Raw genomic sequence first — 25,402 nt, forward strand, 5'->3', positions numbered from 1 at the left:
AAACAACAAAAATTCATTTTTGCTAAACTAAAAACTGGAAATGTGCCCCCACTCTTTGCTTATATCCCCCTTTTTGTTGAGACTTTAATTAACTTCATTCGACTCCAAGTTCTTGATATTTTCTTTTTTTGTTGTCGAATCTCACTCATCAACCCCAGTGGGTTTCACTGTTAAAAATGGTTTAAATATTCTAGTTTATATAATTAATTTCATAAAAAATATGGATGCAAAATTTTATTTATTTAAATTTGTTATGATTTACTAAGCTTGATATTTTTAAATAAAATATTACATATGTACCGAATATTTTTATTAAACGTTATTTTCAAATAAATCAATTTCAAAATACACATTTCCGGCAATTATAAACAAAAATAAATAAGGAAGTTATAAAAAAACAACCAAAAAAGCTTTCCTTTCTTAAATTCCTAATAACTAATTTTTAAATATAGAAATTATCTCTCTCTTCCCTATTCCTTTCAGTGCATGCTATTTTCCATGTAAATGGGAAACTATTGGATAAAATATGTATATGCAAACGGGGATTTGGGGGAATAAGGAAAATGGAATAAAAAAAGAGGAAGCGGAACGGTAAGGGGAGCTGATAAGTTGGGAGAATCGAAAAGTTTACCTTTCATGCAGCTGACGTCGTTGTATTTCCTTTTTGTAGTTCTTGTTGTTTTGCGCATGCGCCCGGTTTCCATGAATTCCAAGACGAAGATCGCTGGAAAGGAAGAAGGAGAAGGAGAAGAGCTGGAAGCTGCCGCCGCCTCTTTGTTTCCTCTCTGCTCACTCTCGTTGTGTCTCCTTCTCTGTCTCTCGCTGGCTGGCGGTTTTATGTATACAAAAACCAGTTGGAACCGAAAGCAAAAGTTCTATTATTATGTCTTGGGTCTTGTTGTTGGTTTTCCACTCTCGCTCTCTCCCTGTCGTTCGGTGGGAATTCGCATATGTGGAGAACGCGAATTTATAATTCGCAAAACAAAGCTAGCGTGTGATTCATTTCGCCGATCGTTGTTGCTCTCTCTCTGCTGCTGGCTCTCGCGTGCTCTCTCTCTCTCTGGCGCTCAGCAACAGTTTCCCCCTCGCACACACACGCGACGCCGAACGCATTTGGCGTTATATATGTACATACATACGTATATGTATGCTTTTTTTTGTATTTCTGCTTATGTTATTCTCGCAATTCTTTCGATTTCCTTATCCCGATTTTTACGCGAAAAAACTTCTTGCACAATCGTCACACGCGCGCAACAAGCGAAAGCTCTCCGCGGGGCAACAACAACTATAAATTGCAATTCCTACTACACACACACATGGGCGCGCACCACGTATATACACATACATACATACGGCTGTGTGTGCTTCGTTCTACTTGGGATTTCTTGTTGTTGTTTTTTGTTGAAATTTTGCTCTTTTGCTAATTTTCGTGTTGCTTTTCTGCCATTGCTCCAATTCTATGACACAACGCTTCCCACTTTTTATGTGTTAATTTCAACGAAATAGTGCACATTGGAATTAGCGAACGACTGGCGGCGGGGGCGGAGTTGGGGGGGGGAGCAGAACGGAAAACAGACTCCCGTTATGGACGCATTGAAAATATTAAATACACAGAAACACACACACACGCACACGTACACACCGGATAGCAGTTTCGGCGAGTTCTTTTTGCGCTTGTTTACTTTCTTTCGCTTCGCACTTTCGCTTTCCTCGCTATTTGTTTATTTCCTGTGGGTTTCTTTTTTTTCGGGAAAAACTATTCCGCGCACAACCAACGCACGCAAAAAATTAGGTCTGTAGGCCAACGCAAACGGGAACACAGTAAAAAGTTGTTGGCGTAGGTAGAAGAAGACGGAAAGCCCTCGCCTCACACACATGCACACATACAGAGGCGTGTTTGGATCTCCGGGGAGCGGGGCCAAGGACAGAGGCAGCATTCTTGGCCTTTAACGTTTGAAGAACAAGGACGGCAATCATATGAAAACAGGGAAGCTTTCAGCTGAAAGCACTCGCACACAGGCACGCACTGAGAGCTTTTCATGGGCACACAGCTGGCGACACCTGCCGCAAAGCTGGGAAATGTTTCATGGCGCCATCTGTGGTTGCTTGTTGGGATAGATCGTTGCGCGAAATTTGAAATTCTGAATTTAATGTTGGGTTTTTAAGGAAGTTATTTCAATAAACAAATAATGACTCAAAAATATTATTAGTAATGCTACTAGAAAGTTTCCATATTTAAATAAACATAGGACACATTTTTAAATTGCCAAAATTTCACATTGCATTTATTTTTAGTTTCTCATCGTTTTTAGTTTTTTCTTTAATTTCAGTTGTTTTTTGCGTTTTGTTTTTTTTTTGTGTTTTCCTTTTTATAGTTGCACAAAACTTACTTACATACACGTACAATTACATAGAAAATTACAAACCTATCTGAAAATTGATTTACATAATATAGTTGGATCATATTGTGTGTATACATATATATTTAATATATATTTTTTTAAATATATTATTATTTGTAATAATTTCATTTAAAAATACATAATACATAAATACGCCTTTGTTGCTTGCTGCTTTATTTTATATTATTACGATAATAATTATTATTTAGTTTATACTTTTTGCTATTTGTTTTGCTTTGTTTTTTTAAAAACCATAGATTACACGTTATCCCTAGATATATATCTAAATGTATGTATATATATATATCGATTTATTTAGCTGCTTGGCTGGCATACATTCTCTGTTCCGTTTCCGCTACCGTTTGTTCTACATTTTAATTGCATTTAATTGTTGCAGCCAATCACTCGAAAGGATTCCAGATTTTCTCAATATTCTCTCTCATTTTCTTTAAAATTTCCCCATTCATTTCCGTTTCCGTTTCTTCGTTTTTCTTCGTTTTGAGTGTGTATAGCACCTTTGTATCACTTTGCTCACTTAGCTCTAAATTGATTTTTTTCCTTTTTAAAAAACGACTTTATCTTCCAAAGACAAAGACGGTAGGGATGGGTTGAGGGTTACGGGGAGAGTATAAACTAGTTACTAGCTAAAATATACATATATGCATGTATAGTAATATATAAATCTATAATTATATTCGTACTAATAGTTTTCTCCATCATTCTTTTGCACTTTACAAATCTATTTCATTATCTGTTCATCATTTGTCTAAGGTATCCTTCTCCTTCTTCCATATCTTGGTTAAAATTTCATTAAAATGGATTTGACGCCCAACAAGTTCCGCACACTATCGTTGTATTTGATTAGCACAACCTTCGAGGAGCTGAACATGTTCAGCTTTTCGCCAGCACAAAGTAGCTGCAGGCAGGTGGCCTTCTCCAGGAAATCATCGATTTTGAACTCCCGAAGTAGATGCTTTTGACTGCTAACTGCCAGTGCATTGTTGTTGTTGTTTGGACAGAGCTAGGGGGAAGATATAGAAAGGGAATCAAATTATTAAAATATTCAAAATATACATAATATTCATGAAACACAAGGATAGTTAAAGAAATCTCTCTCAGAGTTGATGTTCTGCTTACTTTAAAGCACCATTTAAATTGATTTTAAATCTTTAGCAACCTTTGTGGAGATTTCTTCAACTGTATATTTTTATAACTTCAAGTATTACCTTGTTGAGCAACGTATCCTTGGATTTAACTTTAAGTAAATTGCACAAATCGTTGAGTAATACCCATTTATCACTGCCCTCGTCTTTGAGCAAGTACAGTGGTGGCAATGGCACATCGGCCTCTTCAAATTCAAAAATATCACCATTCAATTCATTATCCATTGTCTCGTTGTCCGTCATCTGATCGTCGTCTAGCCTACTTTTACTCCTATTCCTATTCGCTTCCGTTTCCGCTACCATTTCAGCATCCACCAGCAACTCCTTTTTCACTTCATTCTTGACATTCACAACGCTTGTTACTAAATTATTTTCAATATTTCCAGCATTCAGCTCATCGTTGTTCTTATTATTATTGCTATCTTCTTCGATTCCTGGCTCCAATTTAACCAGCATTGTCGTTGTTGATCTCCCCGTGGTCTCGCCATTCTGCTTGATCGTTAAACCATTTGGCTCCTGGTCGTGCTCTTCCTTTTTGGTTGGTAATAAGCCATTATTATTACTATTGCCATTGGCATTTGGCAAATTACTATGACTGGTGCTCATCATCCTAGGCGCCTGCTCCTGCTTCATGGCCTTATCCTTCCTTTCTCTACGTAGAGCTCTGCTCATATCACAAGCTGTGTTCGGTACATTATCGAATATATCATAACCATACTCCTTAGCATCTGCAAGAGATATATAGAATAAGTTATAACAAGTTTTATGGCAGTTTATTACTAATTCCAGTCTCACCAAAGATCTCCCAAGGGCCATGGAATCGCATTGGCTTGATGTCAGCAGCGGCACTTTGAGCATCGCTGAGATGAGCACGCAGTATGCCTCGCATTAACTTGCTTGAAGCTAACATTAGCGGGGTTTGACCTGGAATTGTGCATTAAAATTAACAAATTAGTACAAAAATCTTCATTAAAAATTTATTAAAAACCCACCTGAGTACGTTGCCAGCAACGGATCGGCACCATAGGACAGCAATAGACGCACCACCTCCTCATGATCATTCTCGATGGCACCATGCAGGGGCCTAATCCCGGATTGGGCAGCCTCCGAATGATTGGCACCAAATTGGAGCAGTATCCGGGCAATCTCCAGCCAGCCCTGAGTGCAAGCCTCATGGAGTGGTGTATAACCAGCGTTATCCTTTTGATCTGGGTTCATATTCATGCGATCCAAGCAATAGACAACCACATCGATTAATCCCTGGCGAGCGGCCTTGTGCATGGTACTCTGACCCACACCCTTGTTGAGCACCCATTTCTGAATTTCCCGGCACACATCCATCTCCGTTTTGATCTTCAGAGGCAAATGGGAACTACTGCCGGCAATGGTGCTATCCGTATCATCCAGCCTCTCATCCGCTGCACTTTGATTGTTCTCGAGGAGATGTTGAGTCAATTGACTGCTGGAGGATTGACTTTGAGCTTGACTGTGGTTCTGCTGGCTTTGATTATTGTTTTGCTGCGTTGGTCGCTTCTTTTTTCGTATGTAATCAAAGCCGGAGCTGCCCTTCCTTCGCATATATTTCCTCTTGTGCGGACACTGCGGTGCTGTGAGCGATGAATGATCCTCCATGAGGGATCTCCTGGCCAGCTTGTTGTCATTGGCACTCACAATGCTGTTCATTTGCTGTAGAAATTCCTCATATTTCTGATAGCTAATGGCATCATCGTCACCATCTCCAGCTGCCTCGTTCTGGGCGCATTCCGGTGGCGCTGAAGCCGGACGCTCGGGACCCACAAAAATCTCACGAATAATCTCTCGGCGCTGCTGCAATTTGGATTCCGTACGGGTTTTACTCTGCAAGACCTTTGTGTCGAAGATACTAAAGTGCCTGCGACTGGGATCATCCAAGGATTGGCTATCCCCGGCTCCAGATTCCTGCTGCTGTTGCTGTTGCTGCTGGGGATGCTCATAGAGCGATGTTGAGACGGAGGTTTGTGAGGTTTCACTATGGATTTGAAGATTCGTGGAAGCTGGTGCCGAGACGGAGGTCTTACGAGGAGTACTACTGCCATTGGTTACCCTCAAATGGAGTACATCAATGATGGACTTGGGCTGATTGGAGGATTCCATTTGCTTGCTGGCTGCCTTTGTTTTGGGTTTATTCCTCTTGAAACATGCCAATTCCTGGCCGAGATCACGTCGCTCTAGATCTGGCAGCGAGGCAGCCACTTTGTTGAGTTTATTTATGGAGATCAGGCGATGGGGTATCTTCAGGGCCAACTTGTAGCGATATTCCTCCAGGTACAATTGCTGTTGGGGCGAGGTTTTGGCCGGCTTACCAGGATTACCCTTGTTGTTGCCCTTTAGTTTGGCATTACGACCGTTTAATCCCAGATGCTCAGAGTTCAAGCCACGTTTGTTTCTCAAACGAGTGACCATCATTAGATCCTTTTTGCTGTCCACCACTTTACGGACATATTTCCTTTTGATTTTTGTGGTGGAATTACGAATGATCTTATCGTTGCGAAGGACTTTGCTGTTGGCCAACTGGAGTTCAAGTTCCTTGCGATGTTTGGAGCGTGTCATTGTGTTGAGTTTGTGGGCAATGCGCTTATTGACCAGGGTATGACCAGGACGACGACCCACACGGGGTTTCTCCTTCTTCTTGTCCTTGTCCTTGTTCTGCTCCTTTTCGTCTTCTTCGGACTCCTCCTCTTCTTCCTCCTCCTCCTCCTCCTCCTCCTCTTCGTCTTCCTCGTCCTCTTCCTCATCTTCTTCGTGACTGTCTGAGGAACTGCTCTCTTGGTTCTCCTCAACTTTGACCTTTGGTTGTCCTGAGGTTACCTCTGTCTGCTTTTTGTTGGTCTTGGTCACTGAAGTGTTATTGTTGACCTTGTTATTGGGTGTCTTGGCCTCCTTTTTAGCTTCCTTCTTGGTGGAGGAGCTAACTGCTTTGGTTTTGTTCTCCTCGCCGGAGGTCTGACTGCGACTAGGACGTAGATTAACCTTCTTCTTTTGCTGCTGCTGCTTCTGCTTATCCTTTTCGTCCTCATCATCGCTACTGGCTGCTTCTGCTTCGGGTGATCTCTGCCGAGTTCTTCCTTTCCTTAGCATAGGTTTCTTCTGCCTGGCTGTGTTCCTCTTATGCAGCTCTGTGGTATCACTTTCCGAGGAGCTGCTCTGTCCCTGTTTGGGTGCCAATCGTGCCGCTATTCTTTGCTCCTGCTGCAATCGCTTCTTCTCTCGCTCCACTTTGCTGAGCTTCTTCTGGGCACTGCCATTGCCCAAGGATGAGGAGACACCATTCGTGGTGGTGGTCAGTTGTGTTGTGGCAGACATCTCGGCATCCGCAATGGGTGGAATGGGTTCCGGTTGACGTTTGAGTATGCGTGCCACTGGCAGATCATCTTCACTAATCTCCAACTTAATACTGGTTGGAGGCACTGTCACCACCACTTTGGTGAGCAGCTGCTCTACGAGATTATTGCAGGTACTGCCCCAGTCTAGTAGGTTACCCAAACTGGCACCGGGTTCATCTTCCAGGCCCAAGTCAGCAGCTTTTGGTATTGGCGTTGGCGCTGGCTCTAATTTGATTTGAATATTATTGGTTATCTGATGGTTAGGTGGTGTCCTGGGCGGTGATGCTGTCCTAGTGGTCGTTGTGGAAGTTACAAGGACAGGCGGAGGTGTAAATGTGAAACCTTTGAGCTCAGCCTTGGTCCTTATTCTGGGTTCCATTTTGGGCATTGGATTTATGGTTATGGAGGAAGTTGATTCGGGTTGCTTTTCCCTTTCTCGCTTGGCGGCCAGCGCCTGTTCGTTGACAGCAATCACAGGTACTGGAGCCACCACAACCACCGAAGTGGGTGCAGAGGCAGCAGCTGGAGGAGCAGGAATGAGTGATGCATTTCCCAGAGATTCTGCCTCCAGTCTGGCCTGCTTGGCTGCCGCTTGATTGTACTCCTGGAGATGCCTCTTCCTGCCCAAATAGTTGGGATTGCTGCTATTGTGGGGACTGGGTGAGGGTGTGGGTGGTATTAGTTCCGCTGGTGGCTTGTTCACTTGAACGATACTATTCTCTGGTGGCTGTCGCTTGGCATATGGATTCGTTTCCAAAACACTGGGACGCATTTGTTGCAGTGTTTTGATCACCAAAGCTGGAGCAGCCACTGGCACGGGCGGAGGATGAGGAACTGAAGAGACCGTGGGTGGAAGAGAAGGAGCTGGCGCTTGTCTTATCACTGCGGTGGATGCTCCTCCTGTCCTTGTTGCTGCCGAGAAATTTGGTGTTATATCGAATCTGGGCAATCCCAGGCCACCACCGAGTGGCACCTTGTGATCCGTTGTGCTTGGCCTCTGGTGATACGTGTACTCGGTGGAATCCGCCGTCTGCTTCACCGTTCGCATGGATAAATCCAGCGGCGAATGAAGAGCTGACGGTGGTGGTGGTGGAGGTGCTGAGGTAACAGGTTGGGAAGGAGGTGCCTGTTGTGGCTGGATGACTCTACTCGATGGCGCTGATTGATGATTCCTTGGCGGCGCCTCCATATTGAGAGTCTTCTTAATGATTTGCAAATTCAATTCCTGTTCACTGGCCGTACTTCGCTTAAGCATATCATTGATCAGTGCTCGATAGTTGGGTTTGGCTGCAGCTGGTGCTTTCTTGGCAGGATTATTGGCAGGATGACTCTGGCTTTGGGATTGACTACCAGGCTGGTGATAGCATATATCCGGTCCATGGGGATACACTTGCAAAGTGGAGTAATTTGCACTACTGGAGGCTGATGAGGATGAAGATGGTGCAGGCTGTTGATGACTGTTGCTTCCTGGACCTAAGATCGTTCCAGGAACTCCTGCCGGTGGCGGTGCTGGCGTGGGTGAGGCCACCGCTCCAGCTGCTGGCGACGGTGTTCCCTGGTGATAGTAACTTGTATAAGGCGTTGAACTGCTACTCGTTCCCACTCCAGCTCCATGCTGCTGTTGCTGTATGAGCTTCCCGTACTTGGTGGGATAACCATGGGGCGCAGATGCTGGTACTGTGGCCAGCATTGCCGGCGATGTATCCCTTTCACGGCTCTCCACATTGTAGGGATTGTGATATAGCGAGGATCTTGTAGGCTGCGGCAAACTACCGCCTGCGAGGGATGCATGTTCTGGTTCTAGTTTAACATAACTAGAGGTTGCAGCTGGTGTCGCTTTGGAAGTCTTCACCGGCTGCTGGCTGTAGTAGGATCCAGCAGCACGTCCATAAGTGGTTGCTCCTCCTCGGGGATACTCCAAACTGGGTCCGGGGGCCTCTCTCACATACTTCTCGATGGCATTGTGCACGGTATTTTGGAATTTTTCCGTACTAAATGTCGGCATCGGCATATAAAGACTCTGATGGTGATGCGTTGCGGATGTGGATGTGGTTCCGGATGTGGGCGGCGTTCCCGTTGATGTGGGCGTGGCTCCGGCACTCCTTTGCTCTGGCGGTGTCTCATAGTGTGGTGGACATTTCCTCGCATAATTGGGACTCGGTTGCTGGTGCTCATTGCTGGGATTACTAGGATTCACAACATGCTCCAGTTCATAGTGACGGACGGATGAGGAATTGGAACTGGTTGGCGCTGAGCTGGCGGTGGGTATCGATGACGAGGATGAGGAGGAGCTTGCGGCGGGCGGTGCATAGGTAAGCACCTTGGTTGCTGCAGGTACAGTGGAGTACTTGATGTCCTCACTATAATATCGCTGGTTGTTTGGTCCCGGCAAAGGTCCTGGCATTGCTCTGGAACCAGCTCCTCCTCCTCCTCCTCCTCCTGGCGGTGGCTTGCCGTAAGAGTATCTAGCCGGCTGCTGGTGATGATGCAGCTGCTCATCGGCTGGCGGCCAATAGGCTGAGCTACCCGTTGTATAAATGGCAGGATTCCCATGATGACGCAGACCAGGCGCCGGCGCAGGAGCTGGCACAGCCTGGCTCTTGTAACTCCAACTGGGATGCGGATCGGGCATCTTTTTCACTGCTAAATTTTGGTTTGAGGTGTAGTACTGCAGGTGGGGATCACTGCCACCGGTCGCCGTAGATCCTGGTCCCTGCAGGCCTCCAGGTTGACCCGGTTGAGTGCTCCTGTTCATGTACATCGTTGTCCTGGATCGCTGATCCTCAGGATGATGATGATTGCCATAGGAGGAGGACGAGGACGAGGAGGAACTCCCCACTGTTGTGGAGCTGGTGGGATGGTGGTGCAGCTGCTGCTGCTGCTGCTGGTAGTGATGTGGATGCTGCTGGTGGATTGGCTGCTGCTGTGGTGGTGGCGGTGGTGGCGGGTGGTGCTGGTGGATCGGCTGCTGGTGGTGCGTTGCTTGCGAGTGATGCGGATGCGTTGGATGATGCTGCTGCATCGACGGATGATGCGGCTGATGATGCGTCTGATATTCGTGATGTCTATTGGGTTCCATGGTGGTTGGTCTGGAAATGGAACGGAAATGAAAACGTTTTCGATTAATTAAGGTCAATTTTATTCAACTTTTCATTATCACTTTATATAGAGAATTATTTAACAATAAAATAGCATTAAGATCGTATTAAATGATTAATAAAGAAGTTAAAAAGCTTGAACAACTGAATATTAAAAAGTAATTTACACAAAATTTAACGTTCCAAAGCAATCAACATCACCTAATTAATAATAATATTCCCTAAAATAAAACAACAAATTGATATTCCCATTATATAATTTCCTTATAATTATCTCTAGCTTAAACTCTTAGTTTTTCAACTTATTAAAACTATAAACTCTAAACTTTATAGAATAGAAATAAAAACGATAAAATTTAGATCTAATCTAGCTAGAAAAATTGAATCAAATTAACATAATTAAATAGAACATAAAAGATTTACATTTAAAATTTAATTACAAATACCATTCTATTTAATTATAAAATTAAGAACCCTCTGAAAATGATTCATTTTAAAGATTTACTGAATCAAAAATAATTAAACTAATTGAAATGATTTTTACTGCAGAAATTCCAGTTCAATCACAGCAATTAGATTATGCTTCAAGTCACGACTTCCTATTGTGGAATGTATCTCAAAGATAGTCTCCAATTTAACAAACTGTTAAAGCCATAAAAACAGACTTAACCCTTTTTATGAGAGCAATAAAATAAAAATGTATAAATAAACTAAGGAAATAAGCCGAAGCCAAAGTTTAAGCCTTTTTTTCGGAATATTTATTGTGGCTATTAAAAGTTAAAGTCATGCAAATATGAACAAATTCCAATGAGCGATGATGAAATTGCTAAAAACAAATAAACTTAAAAATTTGCTCTTCGCCTTTTACAATATATATATAATATATATTCATGTTCGTAGAAGAAAGAAGACAGAGAGAGATAACAAGAGGCAGACCGGAGTGGGCGAGAGGGAAATGCAAACAGTTCAACGACTTTCTAAAGAACGTGCACAAAAATAAACTGACTTTCCAATGAACCGAGCACAGCACAAAAATGCCCCCAAAAAAAACTGATTCATTTATGGCCAAAATGAGAGAGAAATTGGACACGAAAATATGGCTATAACCTTAAAATTATATACTCTTGGAGTTTGGCTAAGAATAGATCGCAAGAATTTGATTTAAATCAAAGTATTTGTATTTAAATTGAGGTAAAATAAATGACATAAAAGAGAAAGATTAAATAAAGTAATTAAATTAAATGGAAAAAGGTTTTTTTTATAGTATTTTCTGTTTATTTGTTAATTAAAAATAATTATATTCCTCTTTTTCATTCAAAACCAATTAAAGGTCATTGAAATATATTCGCATAAAAATAAATATGCTTTTTATATAGCAGATAATAAATTAATTTCAATTTATGCAAGAATTTTGTACTAATTACTTTTAATTATTTAATCACCCAACAGTAACTTTCTTTTTATACATCAATAAATGACTTATATTTCAACCAGAAATACTCTTTATAAAGTATAATTATATAAACTATACCAACTCTACCAGTTTTAAAACCTTTTCCCTCAAAGAATTGTACATAAAACCTGTCTGTTTATAATTTAAAACTTTAATATTGCTTCAAGCTTAAAAAGAAACAGAAATAAATACAGATAAGACCATCTCAAGTTCTCTGGACTCGTGTTCAGTGTCGGAATTTTCGAATATAAACCATATGCTATAAGAGATAAGACCCCAACAGCCATGGATTTGCCTTTGCCAGAGTTCATTCGCGTGTTCGCATTATTTTGTTTTTCAAAAGTACAAAAAGTTCAGAGAGAAGTGCGAACAGCAGTGCACTTAATACTATTTAAACTGTTCCTAATCGTTCTTATCAAAATCTCTGGGGGATTATAATCAAACGGAATGACAGAGCCCAAGTGAACACTTTACTCACGTGTCTGGCGATTAAATGGCAAGCAAAATAGAATAAATAAATAGTAAAATAATGGACAACATCAAATACATTTATCACAGAAATATTATGCCAGAGATAAAAACATTAGAGGGAATAAGGCCACGGGCAATCATATCTATTATAAACAAAAACAAATACTAAAAATAAAGGAAAACAAATAAATTGTAGTGGGAGAAACACAAAATAAGAAATCTTTTTTTTCGATTTGCTGACGAACAGAGCTCCGTCAAAAAGTTATTCAACAAAATTCACTTCTATTGTTGTTTTTGGTGGATGCTCACAATGTTGTGGGCGTGTTCGACATTGTTAATTGTCATTTTCTATATATATATGTATTCGAATACGTAAATATTTCTGTATCTGTTCAAGCATTGGCAGACCTGTTAATTTGTTTAAAGCAGAGCATAAACTGAAACTATAAATAAACTAATGGCAGATTTTAAATGTGCATCAAGTTAGCAGGGCAACTTTGGAAAATCAAATTTTTGACTATACCATAATTTGCCGTTAATTATTCGTTAATTATTCGTGAAAGAAAAAAATTTGCCGTTCAATTTTTTAACTTAATTTTTTAATGTCCTGCTAAGTTGATATCAAGTTAGCAGGGCAACTTCTGAAAACTTTAATATTTCCAAAAACTTTTTTACTCAGAATTTGCCGTTAATTATTGGTTAATTATTCGTGAAAGAATCAAATTTGTCGCTCAATTTTTTACACATTTTTTTTTAATTTTTTAAAAACTCAAAGTTGCCCTGCTAAGTTGATATCAAGTTAGCAGGACAACTCCTGAAATCCTTCACATTTCCAAAAACTTATTAATTAATTCGTTAATTATTCGTGAAAGAATCAAATTTGTCGCTCAATTTTTTATATTTTTTTTTTATTTTTTAAAAACTCAAAGTTGCCCTGCTAAGTTGATATCAAGTTAGCAGGACAACTCCTGAAATCCTTCACATTTCCAAAAACTTTTTACGCCAGAATTTGCCGTTAATTATTCGTTAATTATTCGTGAAAGAATCAAATTTGTCGCTCAATTTTTTATATTTTTTTTTATTTTTTAAAAACTCAAAGTTGCCCTGCTAAGTTGATATCAAGTTAGCAGGACAACTCCTGAAATCCTTCACATTTCCAAAAACTTTTTACGCCAGAATTTGCCGTTCATTATTCGTTAATTATTCGTGAAAGAATCAAATTTGTCGCTCAATTTTTTATATTTTTTTTTTATTTTTTAAAAACTCAAAGTTGCCCTGCTAAGTTGATATCAAGTTAGCAGGACAACTCCTGAAATCCTTCACATTTCCAAAAACTTTTTACGCCAGAATTTGCCGTTCATTATTCGTTAATTATTCGTGAAAGAATCAAATTTGTCGCTCAATTTTTTATATTTTTTTTTTATTTTTTAAAAACTCAAAGTTGCCCTGCTAAGTTGATATCAAGTTAGCAGGACAACTCCTGAAATCCTTCACATTTCCAAAAACTTTTTACGCCAGAATTTGCCGTTAATTATTCGTTAATTATTCGTGAAATAATCAAATTTGTCGCTCAATTTTTTATATTTTTTTTTATTTTTTAAAAACTCAAAGTTGCCCTGCTAACTTGATATCAACTTAGCAGGACATTAAAAAATTAAGTTAAAAAATTGAACGGCAAATTTTTTTCTTTCACGAATAATTAACGAATAATTAACGGCAAATTATGGTATAGCCAAAAATTTGATTTTCCAAAGTTGCCCTGCTAACTTGATGCACATAGATTTTAAACGATTCAACAAATGGTGTAGAAAAGTAAAAGTTTGTAATAGTTGTTTAATTTTGAAATATTAATATTAATTTGAGAAATATTTGTTGGACATGTGAATGTCAGGTGAACTTAAAATAAAAGAGTTATGTGAATAGAAGATTAAAATAAAAGTAGGTAAATGCTTTTATAATATTTTAAAATGTGTTTTTTGTTTATTGATGTGTAAATTAAAGGATATATTCCTGAATAACTATAAATATATGTACATATTCATATAAATAAAATTAGCTAAATAAAAAAGAATATAATAGCTTTTTATTTATGCATTTTTTAAAATTAATATCTTTTACAATATTTATTGTACATTAATTTGTGTGTTTAGTTTTGTATTTTTGTGAAATTCCATCTGGAACTCCTTCAGAATATTATATTAACCATATATAGCAATACTTTTCTCAAATAAACTATTCCCTTTTACCATTATTTTCCTTCATTTATTTTTGGCATTATTTAAACCAATTAATAATAAATCTCAACAAAAAAAAAAAAAGATTTAAAAAGATTCCTTTCGATTTCTGCAAGTGAATGAACTTTGTATCTCATTAAGACCTTCACAATCTATCCTAATCAACCATAAAAAGCTTTCCCCTTCGTGTTAAAACAAATATCTTATAATATAATTGTGTGTGTTTGTGTTTCTTATCTTTTATTTTCTGTTGTTTTAACATTTTTATTTTCTTTTTTTTACAGTATTTGCAATTCAAAATTTTAATTTTTACAGCTGCCAATGGTTTGTATTCGAAAAAAAATCGTAGAAGAAAAAAAACGACGATGGAAAAAATTCCCAGAGTTTGGCCTTGGCTTAAAACAAACAAAAAAAATGGCAACAACCAATCATAAAAAACAACAATAACAATTTAAATTCAGTGAAAAATAGAAAGAGAAAAAGGTAGAGAAAGAGAGAGAGAGAGGTGGACAAGTGCAAATAGCAAACATTGCCGCTTGTTTTGTTTTTAGCGTTTATTTAGCATTTTAATTTGGCATTTGTTGAGCCTGCTAAAGCAGCTATTGTTGTTGTTGTTTAGGTGTTGGTGTTGTTGTAGTTTTAGGTGTTGGTGTTTTGACTGTTGTTGTAGTTGCTGTGGTGTGTTGTGGTGTGAGTGCACGCCGCTTGCTTTGTTTTATAATTTCACATTTCACAAAAGTTCGTTGTGCTCTTACGACGCTCACATTTCGCTTTTGTTTTTGTTGCTTTCTTTCTTTAATTCATTCCGCTTAACTGTGTGAGTGTGTGGTTTTTATTTATATCATTTGCAATAACAAAATAAAAATGCGTCACAAATTTATTTGCACTTTTGCTGTCGGTTATTCGTATCAGAGACTCTCGCAAGCGCTAAGCATTATAGCATTTATAGCCTTGACCCCTACACAATCTACACACAATGTGTATAAAAAATGTTCTCTCTTTATTTTTTTTTCTTGTATTTTATATGGTTTTTTTTTTTTTGGTTGGGTTTGCATTGCCAGAAACTTAATTGAAACATTTTTGTGCAGAGGGGCAAAGTTTTCGTGTGAGAATAATGTGAATACATATATTATTCTAGAAGTAAAACACTTTTGCCAAGGGAAAGTTTATGGACATTTTCATTCAAAAGTATTAGTAACAAGCATATTGTTAAGTTATCTGGCATAATAGCTTCATAGTTATATAATTAATATATCTTTTTGAATGTTTAATAATGCTTTAAGGTCCTAATCAATTGTTAAATATTCTATACTTTTATGTCTTAGTCATATATGTACCTTTTTATTTCCTATATAAATAAATGTATACCAGATCGTATTTACATTATAAAAGACTTGTTCTTCTTAAGGTTAATATTTTTCCTATGAACTCTGCACTTAAGATCAGTTTTGCTGCTCAAAAACGTGTGAATAAGTAAATATATTGTTTTTGCATTTATTTAAACATTTTTATACCATTTTAGGGTATTTCAGTTGCTTTTACACTGCGAAGAAGTCATTTCCGACCCTATAAACCATATATATTCTTGATCAGCATGAACAGCCGAATCAATCTAGCTATATTCGACAAAAATTAATTTTTTTCAAAATTTTGAAAATTTTATAATCGTTAAAATGGTAAAAAAAAAAAATGGCAAAAAATTTATTATTTTTACATTTGAGACTGGGTATGCAGATTTATTAACCTACTAAAAATAAGCATACGGCTGCTTTCCGAATTTAAATTAATGCTTTTTTGACTTAGTTATACGTTTTTTAAATTTTGATTTGTTGCAAAAAATTGTCATATAAAAATATTCAAATAATGCGTATATTTTAAGCTTAGTTATAATCGATTTTCAATTTAATCCTTTAATTCAATTTCAAACTGCCAGGGATTTATAAACTTTGGCTTCCCGTTAGTTAGTTAGTTTTCTATCTTGTTTTATATAAACTTATTAAAGCTTAATACCAGTTATATAATATTTCAGATTTATAGTTGTAAAATATCTCCTTATTTACCATGCTAATTAATTATAAGGAATCAAAGAAATACAATAAATTACTTGATAAATATTCAAGTAAATATTTACATTTTTTAATATCAAGTTAGGAATTCGGTGCAATTATTAAATATAATTTATAGCTACCCAAGTCTCATTATAAATAATTCTCAGCTTCTGGTATTTTCCCTTTTTCAAATGAATTTATGGGAATCCCATTTTCCCCGCATCGGAAATTAATATATCAAATATTTCTCGTAAACTAAAGAAAATAAAGCTATAAAGCAACTGAATAATAATATCCAAATATTTACAATTTTCCAGCATTAAAGTTGAATCTTGTAAATATGAAATCCAGACTTGCCTACAAATTCCTCAATTACCAATTAAATAACAATAAAAACCTGAACGAGATCATTGAGACTGATTCATGTTTAATAAATACAGAAATCACTTCGTTTTGTTTTTGTTTTCATTTGTTTTTGTTCGAAAATATACATATATATATATTTGCATATAATTGAGATGAAAAGCTGAAACTGATGAGATACTTTTGTGAGAGAATGAAAATGAGCGCGCCAAAATGCGAGCAAAAGATGATCATTCGTATAAATGGAGATAATGATGACAGATACGAGAAAGATCATTGAGAACATTATTTTGTAGTTGTTGTTGTGCTCCTTTGGGGGCCAACAACACACTTACTCGTTGTATCTGTATCTCGAAATGTGTGCTTGTATCTGTATCTGTATCTGTAGAATTTATGTCGTCGCCGCCGCCGCAAAAGCAAAAACAAAACAGAACACAAAAAAAAAATGTTGTAATACACATGAAAAAAGAAGTAGAAAAAAAAAACGCAAGGAGCGACAAAGATGGCGTGATGCCCCGTTCGTTACGATTTGCCATCTCCCTCTGGCACTCGCTGTTTTGCAGCATTGTGAGATGATGACAAAATCAAATAAACAGAAGTTAAAAGGAACAACAACAACAACAACGATGAGAAAACAGCAAGTAAGCGGGACAATTTAAGATAACAACAATGTCAACGACTGGCCCCTTCTCTTTCGCACATTACCTCGCCGCGCGTCTTTCTCTTTCTAATGCGATGTGCACACGTTTTATTTTTGCTCTCTCTCTCTCTGTCCCTCTGTTCCGCCATCTGTCTTGCTGTCTTCTTTCTCTCATTTCTCATTCAATATCAAAGCAAAAGCAATAAAAATCAACAATAACAACAAATGCGGCAGTTGTCGTGCTTCCCTTTTGTTGTTTTTGTTAATTTCAATTTATTAGCATTTTATTTGCAGTTGTTGCTTTTTTTTTCATTGCCGCAAAAGTTTCGTTTTATTTTGTTGTAAATTGTTTATTGTTTGTAGTTGTAGTTGTTGTTGATGTTGCTTAGGTGATGGTGTACTTTTTCATTGCTTTTTGAAGTCAATTTGTCATCATGAACAATGATTTAATTGCTCGAAATTATGAGTTTGTGAAATATGTACATATGTAAGTAGACATGTATGTATGTATGTAGAGGAAGAGGTAAGGCAAAAAATAGTTATAAAGCATAAAGAAAAAGAAACAAGTGAAAAAGCTTTAAAAGAGATGGAGAAGAAAAACTTCAAATAATTAAGGAAAGTTTAGTTGAAGAAAGAGATTTAAAAAGAGATAGCTAACTTTTGCGACAAAGGAAATGAATTTGTTATGTAATACAACAAAAATTATATATACAAAAATAATAAAGAAATATCTTATAACAGAAACCAGGTTATAATAATTAACAATGATAATTCAATTACAGTTTCAAAAAAAAGTAGAACGTATTCAATAATTTCTAGAGATTGTAAAAGGTATTATTAATTCATTTTATATAACAATGAAATTTCCCAGAATTAATTTGACTAATTACAATTGCTTCTTTTTAAAGAAAATTTTTTTTAACTCTACAAGTTTTTTCCTTATAAAATTCTTGTTCCCTAATTATGATTTTACTTGAAAAAAACTAAATACTCATCAAGTGTTTGATATACTTTATTAAAGCTTGTAAACTTATTTAAGCATATAATATATGTAGTAATGGTTAATTATTATTATTCAAAATATACTAACACTTGAAAAACTTCACTTTGTTAAATTAGATTATAATTAATTCACATTTATTTGCTTAAGTTTGGCAGCAAAAGCAAATAGAAAGTCGGATCTTGGTATACAAATAAATATTTGCATTTATGCCTAATAAATCACACACATAAGAATAAATGCTCTCTGATTCATCACTCTTAAAATGTAAAAGTATGTTTTTATATCACGAATAAAGTCTTTATTATTTTACATTATTTATATTCATATTTAAATATTATAGAAATCACAAATAAAATATTTATTTACCATGCACCGTTGAACGCAATAACAACTGTGAAATATTCCAACATTTGCCTATAATTCGCCATGAAACTTCTCATATTAATTCAAATGAATCGTTATTATTTAACCTAAATTTCACACCATCTCTCTATCACTCCTCTATCCCCTCTATCATTCGATTCAATTTATAAGGTAACAAAAATGCCATTATTATATGAAATTAGATCACGGCAAATGAGTGACACAAATACCATTTGCATGGCATCGTTTGTTCGCATGTGTGTTTCTGATTATTGTCATTTGGTATTACTTCAGTTCCGTTCTGCTTTCTACTTAACAACTAATCAAGGAAAATTATGAAATTGCATAGGGAAAACCAGGGGCCAAAGAGAAGATAGTAGGAGAGTTAGTAGAGAGGGGAAAAATGAAAAATAATATGATAAATGAGGCATTGAGATGGCTTTTGTTGAGTGACAGAATGAATTGTGAAAAAGGAGGACAGTTTTATGGGCGTTTCTTTATGTTAAAAGCGATTGGGAAACAAGTTGAGAAATTCTATATTTAACTTTACTAGATAATCTAGCTATTATTTAGTTGGATTTTAGCATTGAAAGTAATATAATTTAAACGGGAAGAGATTACTTTAAAATGTTATTAATAAACATAAACAACTTACTCTTTAATATTTATTTAAATTTGATTTACAGCCTGTACTTGTTTTTAATTTATATAATAACAACTGAAACCATTTAAATTTCAATTCAAAATACTTTATCAAAGTTCATTTACCTTTTTTTTTTATATTTCATTCATTCAACTTTGTAACACGAGTTTTGTAACTTTAAAAATTCATTTCACACTTCAACAGGTGTCAAATTGAACAGAACAAAATGTATTCATATAATACAAAATGATAAAAAACAAGTTTGAGAATAATTAAACTGAAAGTGGTCAAAGCTGGTAAGGGTCCTCTAAAAAAGTAAATAAAAGCAAAAATACTTTACGCTTGATTCATGAAATGTTTTCTAAAATGAATATTGCACACAATGCAAGTTTACTGACTAAAAAACAAATTGAATATGACAGCGAAATGCGAGGAAGTTTAAGTGTGGATTTGTATTTATTTTCCCAATCTTGTCTAGTCAGCAAATGAGTGGGTAAATTGTTAGATTTCTCAGCAAAGTATATGTATGTGTATGTGTGTATACACACTCACTAAAAATAAACCAAGTAAACAATAAAGTTGGCAAAAAGGGCAGACAAAGTAAATTTATAGTTGGATGCCACGGAAAAAAAAGTACACACAAAATAAGGCGAAGGGAAAATCTGTGTGAAAAACATTACGAGATGGGGGAGGTGTTAGGGGAGCTTAGCCATGTTTATAGAGGTGAAATGAAGCAGCAAATAGAAAGGGGTTCCAACTTGAATTTATGAGTACTTCTATATCCACGAAAAGTTCTCAGGCCAAAGTTCAAATTGATGGGAGTTTAGTTTTTTAACGGGCCAAAAAGACTCCAAGTTCTTATCTGAGCAAAGAAGCTTGGCCATAAAGCAGCAATTCATGGTCTTGGTGAAATTTTATTATTGGCAAAATGGCCAGAAGCTTGTGACAGTAACGGATTTATATGCCAAACACGTTTTAAACTGGCTTTTTTTGCAGACTCTTCTTTTTATACAAAACTTTATTTATAGCACGGATTAATTATATGTATTTCGAAATTTGATTAAGTACCAGATAATCCCAACTGCAAGTTGACAGAAATTTGATACAATTTCTTAATTTCATGCCATTAGGAAATTACTTGATATGCGTTATCTCTTAGATAAGGCTCCAAAGTGCCAAGATAGTTAACTTTCTTCTTTGTTTTGTATATATCTTTGAGTGGCAGGAAAGTGAGTTTGAAATTATAGGGCATTCAGAGATTAAATATTTATTATATTTTGAAATAAAACCCATTTTTAGAGATACATAGCAAGAGTAATGGTTAGTATTTCTTCATTTTAGTTTGTATTTAAGCTTTAAAGGTCATCTCTACTTTAGCAAAACTAAAACTAAAACCCCTTAAAGTTTATTTAATGAACAAACTAAACAAGTTCTATTAAATGTCTTTGATAAATGTATTCAAACTTTAATTACATATAAAGCAAAAACAAATGTTCATAAGTAAATAGTTTATAATAAATTGAATGTACTAATTGACTAATTATGTTTGGGAAACCTTCAGAAAAAAAAACCCTAAAAAGGTTAAGCAAAAAATAAATATAAACCACAAAGTATTCCCTCATTTTTTATGACCATTAACGATGTGTCAGAACTTTTCTCGCGAGTGTCATCCGCTCATAACTATTCTACCCAACTGATTCCACACCGGAGATATATATGTATATACAAAATATATCTACCAACCAAGATATCTCTTCAAAGTTAACGTTATTCATCAGAGCCAACTCGGCAAACACACATGCAAACAGATAGCCAAGCCAACACAGTCTTGGCTTGTTCTGTTTTCGGTTTTCTCTGTTTGTTTCGAAACAAACCGGTTAAACGCTTTTAGCTTTTTAGCTTTCAGCGAAAAGCAGCAAGAAAGAACAGCACACATAAAACTAAATAAAAAAATAAAACAGAAACCGTTTAAGCGTACAATGGGCGTAGTTGGTTAAAGTACAGAGGGGAAGTTACGGGGATCGGAAGGGGATTGACTACAACTAATTATCAACCTCAACGAATCGCGCACAGCTGTACAGAGCAAACAAACGCAGTTGAATTCGTTTCAAATCAATCGTTTGATTTCTATTTTCCCCCCTCCTAAACCATAACGATTTATCAACAAATCAAACATTTGGTGGTGGCCCCCAAACATTGTAAACATTACGAGCACAAATTGTTTTTGGTCTACGTTATCAGTTATCAGTTTTGGGAAAAATTCTATTTTTTGCCCGATTTCGATTTACAGATTAGGCAGAAAATGAGGGAAACCCTGAAACAAATACAGTCAAATTGCTTGATAAATTTAACTAACATATGCTATACATTAAAAATAAATTTATAATATGTAAATTAAAATGGTTAAACAGACTTATTTTAAGAGTGTTTTTCAAGTGTAACAAAAGAAAATTCACAGAACGAATCGAGCTAGCTTTGACCTTAAAAAAGGTTAAAATGTAATGCATAAGAATAAAGAACATACAAGATAATCAGATGATACTATAGTACTTTATATAGTACATTAAATCAAATAAATTTGCAGGTATTAAATATATGTTTTAAACGTTTCAAAGTAAATCAAATAAATTAGCTTAGCTTAGTTTATTTCAAACGCAGGAATAGTAGTAGTATTCAGTAAAATAAACAATATGTATTATACATAAAACAAGAGAGAAAACTAATTTTAGAAAGCCGGAGATTATATACCCTTGCAGTTTGCAATTAAATTATAAGATCGAATAAGTTTAAATTATTAGCTTTTTATATGACAATTTTATAGGCAAATCAAAGTTTAAAAAAGTCATAACTAGGCCAAAAAAGCATTAATTTTAATTCGGAAAGCAGTCTTATGTTTATTTTTGTTAGGTTAAAAAATCAGCATACTTCATTAAAAATGTTAAATTTTGTTCATTTTTTCGATAATTTTAATGATGTAACCCCTTAAAAAATTTGAAAATTTTGAAAAATTTAAATTTTCTTCGGACATGGCTAGATCAACTCTACTTCTCATGCTGATCAAGAATATATATGATTTATAGGGTCGGAAATGACTCCTTCACTTTATTTTACGCTTCTAACTAAAGTATAATACCCTGTATTTATAGCGATAATAAACAAAAGTTGACTTTATAGATGTTTGACTGTATTACTCTATTTACTCGTTACATGTTTGCTCATTTTCCCTAAGCTTTCCATGTTCTGTTTGGTTTGCGTTGAGTAATTTATGAATCGGTTGGACTATTTCCAGAGAGAGGAATAAATATACACAACACACATGTATGTACATATAGCACATAGGCATACATACATATGTACATACATATGTTCGCATCCAGTATCGCTTTACAAGCTGATAACAAAATTGAACAGAGAAACGTGACTTGAAGCGGGTCTGTAAATCCAGAGAACTGGGTATTCCAACTATTTGATCAAGCAATGCAAACATAGGCATTTGGGTGATGCACGAGTGCATATGAGTTGCTAAAAATACGAATTCAGTAGAATGTTAAGGTCATTAAACATTCAATTAATTGTTGATAAATCCATGACAGGCGCTGTTCGTCATGTGAATAAAGTTGTCAAGGCATCAACACTAAGCTGATGTTTATAAATCTCAAAAAGTATGCTAAAGCAAAAATAAATATTTAGCAAAACAAAAAATGTAAATACTAATAAATACTAAGCTCAAACTATCGAAAAAAAAACGAAAAACTTCATGAATTGTAAATTTTTTAAGTTTAATTTAACATTTAAATCGTTTTTAATAATTCTTTACGATTCAATTCAATTTCAGATTCAAGCTCAACAAACAATACAAATGTTTTACATAATTAGCTACTAGTCAAAGATAAAATCTTTAAGAATAATAATTAGTTGTTTAAATAAATTAAAAATGTATTTAGTAAACATATATTTTATATGTAATTTTATTTCCGGAATTACTAAATTATTATCAGACCTTGGTAATATTTTAATTGATTTGTATTATTCACTGATAGTCCTATATTATTATCTAAAACTAAATTTTACAATTCTTATAATATAATATTATCATTTCCCAATCACCATTTCATCCTTATAATGAATGAAAATGAAAAGCAGTTCCAGTTTCATCCATTATCGATGGGATTTTACCGTTAATTTGATGGCGATTACAAATAAAAGCAATATAAAACCCCAAAATTCTTTGGAGAGCGTGAGAAGCTTGAAAAAAGAGCTTAATGTGAGAAGAACAAGCGTGAAGACAAGAAGATGAAGAGCAAAAGAAAAGAAAGCAAAGAAGAGCCAACATCAGCAGCAGCAGCTGTTATCAAGAAAGTAACTGTAAATAAGCCACCTGTAGCCGTTTCGCATGCTCCAAAAAAAAGTGAAACAAACACAACACAGTTGCCCTTCTATCTCCCTCCCTCTTTTTCTTATTTTTTTTTGTTAACACTCCATGGCAACAGCATAACTAAAGCCATGATTTTTTATAGAAAAACTTTAAGCTTTTATAAAAAAAATATTCACAAAAAACCACTCACCTTGAGATGTTCCAATATTAAAGGTTTCCTTTCTTTGTGGTTACCTCCCACGCGTGGCCCTTAAATCCGTTTACTGTTATATTTATTGTAAACTCGGTGCTGATGTTGTTGTTGTTGTTTTAATTCCTTTCAGCATTGCTTTTCACTTTACTTCACTCACACACACAGGGAGACACATATGTAGAGAGCGAGAGACACGATACACGTACAAAATTTCTCGTGCTGCAACTTTTTCTCTCTTTTCTTTTCTTTTCTTTTCTTTGCTTTCTTTCTTTCTTTTTATATATATATTTTTTGTGTAAACCAGTATTTTTGTGCCTTCTTTCACTTGTATGATTTTTTTATTCAAGAAATTGTTGAATAACGGTTTCTGTTAGCCGCTACGCTCTTTTCGCTGTTGTTGTTGTCATGAATTTCACTTTGCTTTCGCGTTTCACGCATTGCTGCTGCTTCTTCTTCTTCGGCTTCGTCTTGTTGCTCCTTTTTCTTTCAATTGTTGTTGTTGTTGTTTTAGCCGTGGGAAACCTGTCCAGCAGCCTTAAAGCCGCTGTTTTTGTTGCTTTTCATTTTTCGGCCGCACATTTTCATAGCAATGCTCTAGAGAAAACACTTCAGACATTTTATATTTAATCATTTTTGCATTTTGTTTCTTTTTTTATAGGTGAAAAAGCAAGCAAACAGCGTGTGTACATATATAATAAATAAGGCAAAAATTCCAACAAAATATACAATTATTGTTGTTGCTCAACGTTCATTGCCACACACGCACACACACAAAGACATCGACGAGCAGACAACGAGTCAGACACACACGCATACATATACGATGTTTTTTTTGGGGGGGCTAAGGGGGGCGGTTTTTTTCTTTCTGTTTCAAGGCAACTTCATTTCTTGACTCTTTTTTCCTCCCCCGCAAAGGGAAACAAAGAAAATTTCACTTGTCTCGAACACACACACGCTGGCACACACACTCACACTCTCATAGACACGGAGACTCGCACATTTCCCCAAAGGAAATATAATTTAAAACATTTTTATTGACACAATTACAAGGTTTCTGCTTCTTGCGTCTGTTGTTGTTGCCGCTTGCTTGCTTGCTTCTTCTCTTTATCGTTGTTGTTGTTGTTGGCCTACTTTGTGTATGTGTTGTTGTTGTATTTGCTTTTTCTCTCTTGCTTTTATTTCATTTTTTGTTGCTCCAACTTCTCTTTGCTTCGAAAAAATTTCACACGCGCCGTTTCTTTTTTTCGTAGTCTCTTTTTTACGTAAATTAGATTGCCATTTGAAGTTATTTCGGTTTGTTTGGGGATTGCACTTGGTATTTAGCTATTATATATATGTATATATACATATATGTGTTGCACTACATTATATTTATAAACATTATGTGTATATGTTTGAAATTTTAATTTTATTGTTGTATAAAAAGAAAATCAGACGAGACGAACGTATGAACAATGAAACTTTGTTTTGCTAGTGATGGTATACAGATATCGAACAAGTACTATCGAAAGGTGTAGATATTATCGATGGAATCGATGTATCGAATAAAGATGTGTTTTTCTTATCCCATTTGTTGCTTTGTCATTCTCGT

The 25,402-nt window shown here is 35.8% G+C and overlaps 2 protein-coding genes across 3 annotated transcripts in view; both read right to left on the minus strand.

Annotated features, from left to right (window-relative positions):
• Nucleotides 1–1,862, minus strand: part of ftz-f1 (ftz transcription factor 1) — a 52,510-nt gene extending 50,648 nt beyond the window's left edge. The window contains exon 1 of the mRNA XM_086838657.1: nt 632–1,862. The gene's annotated coding sequence lies outside the window, so the exon portion shown is untranslated. The remainder of the gene's footprint in view (nt 1–631) is intronic.
• A 393-nt stretch (nt 1,863–2,255) lies between these two features.
• On the minus strand, nt 2,256–25,336 carry LOC110185186 (uncharacterized). Of its 2 annotated transcripts, none has more exons than XM_086838664.1 (6): nt 24,943–25,336; nt 23,809–24,417; nt 4,558–10,016; nt 4,361–4,489; nt 3,629–4,293; nt 2,256–3,423 (listed from the first exon to the last, which is right to left on the minus strand). In XM_086838664.1, the coding sequence occupies exons 3-6, from the start codon at nt 10,004–10,006 to the stop codon at nt 3,202–3,204; spliced, it is 6,465 nt and encodes a 2,154-aa protein (XP_086694790.1). In that variant the 5' UTR covers nt 10,007–10,016; nt 23,809–24,417; nt 24,943–25,336; the 3' UTR covers nt 2,256–3,201. The 2 variants fall into 2 exon arrangements, with proteins under 2 accessions (XP_086694790.1, XP_086694791.1); XM_086838665.1 differs by having other exon boundaries at nt 23,809–24,405; nt 24,943–25,324.
• Nucleotides 25,337–25,402: the final 66 nt, after the last annotated feature.

The sequence above is a fragment of the Drosophila serrata genome, unplaced genomic scaffold (genome assembly GCF_035046125.1).
Source record: "Drosophila serrata isolate PLE 108 unplaced genomic scaffold, ASM3504612v1 contig_359, whole genome shotgun sequence".
Lineage (NCBI taxonomy): Eukaryota > Metazoa > Arthropoda > Insecta > Diptera > Drosophilidae > Drosophila > Drosophila serrata.

What these genes read in the sequence shown, in the direction of transcription:
- LOC110185186 (XM_086838664.1), bottom strand. Translation starts at nt 10,006, where the DNA reads ATGGAACCCAATAGACATCACGAATATCAGACGCATCATCAGCCGCAT. An exon ending in GTTGCTGGCAACGTACTCAG is followed by an intron (nt 4,490 to 4,557) that starts GTGGGTTTTTAA and finishes GCACAATTCCAG; the next exon opens with GTCAAACCCCGCTAATGTTA. An exon ending in AGGATACGTTGCTCAACAAG is followed by an intron (nt 3,424 to 3,628) that starts GTAATACTTGAA and finishes TCTTCCCCCTAG; the next exon opens with CTCTGTCCAAACAACAACAA.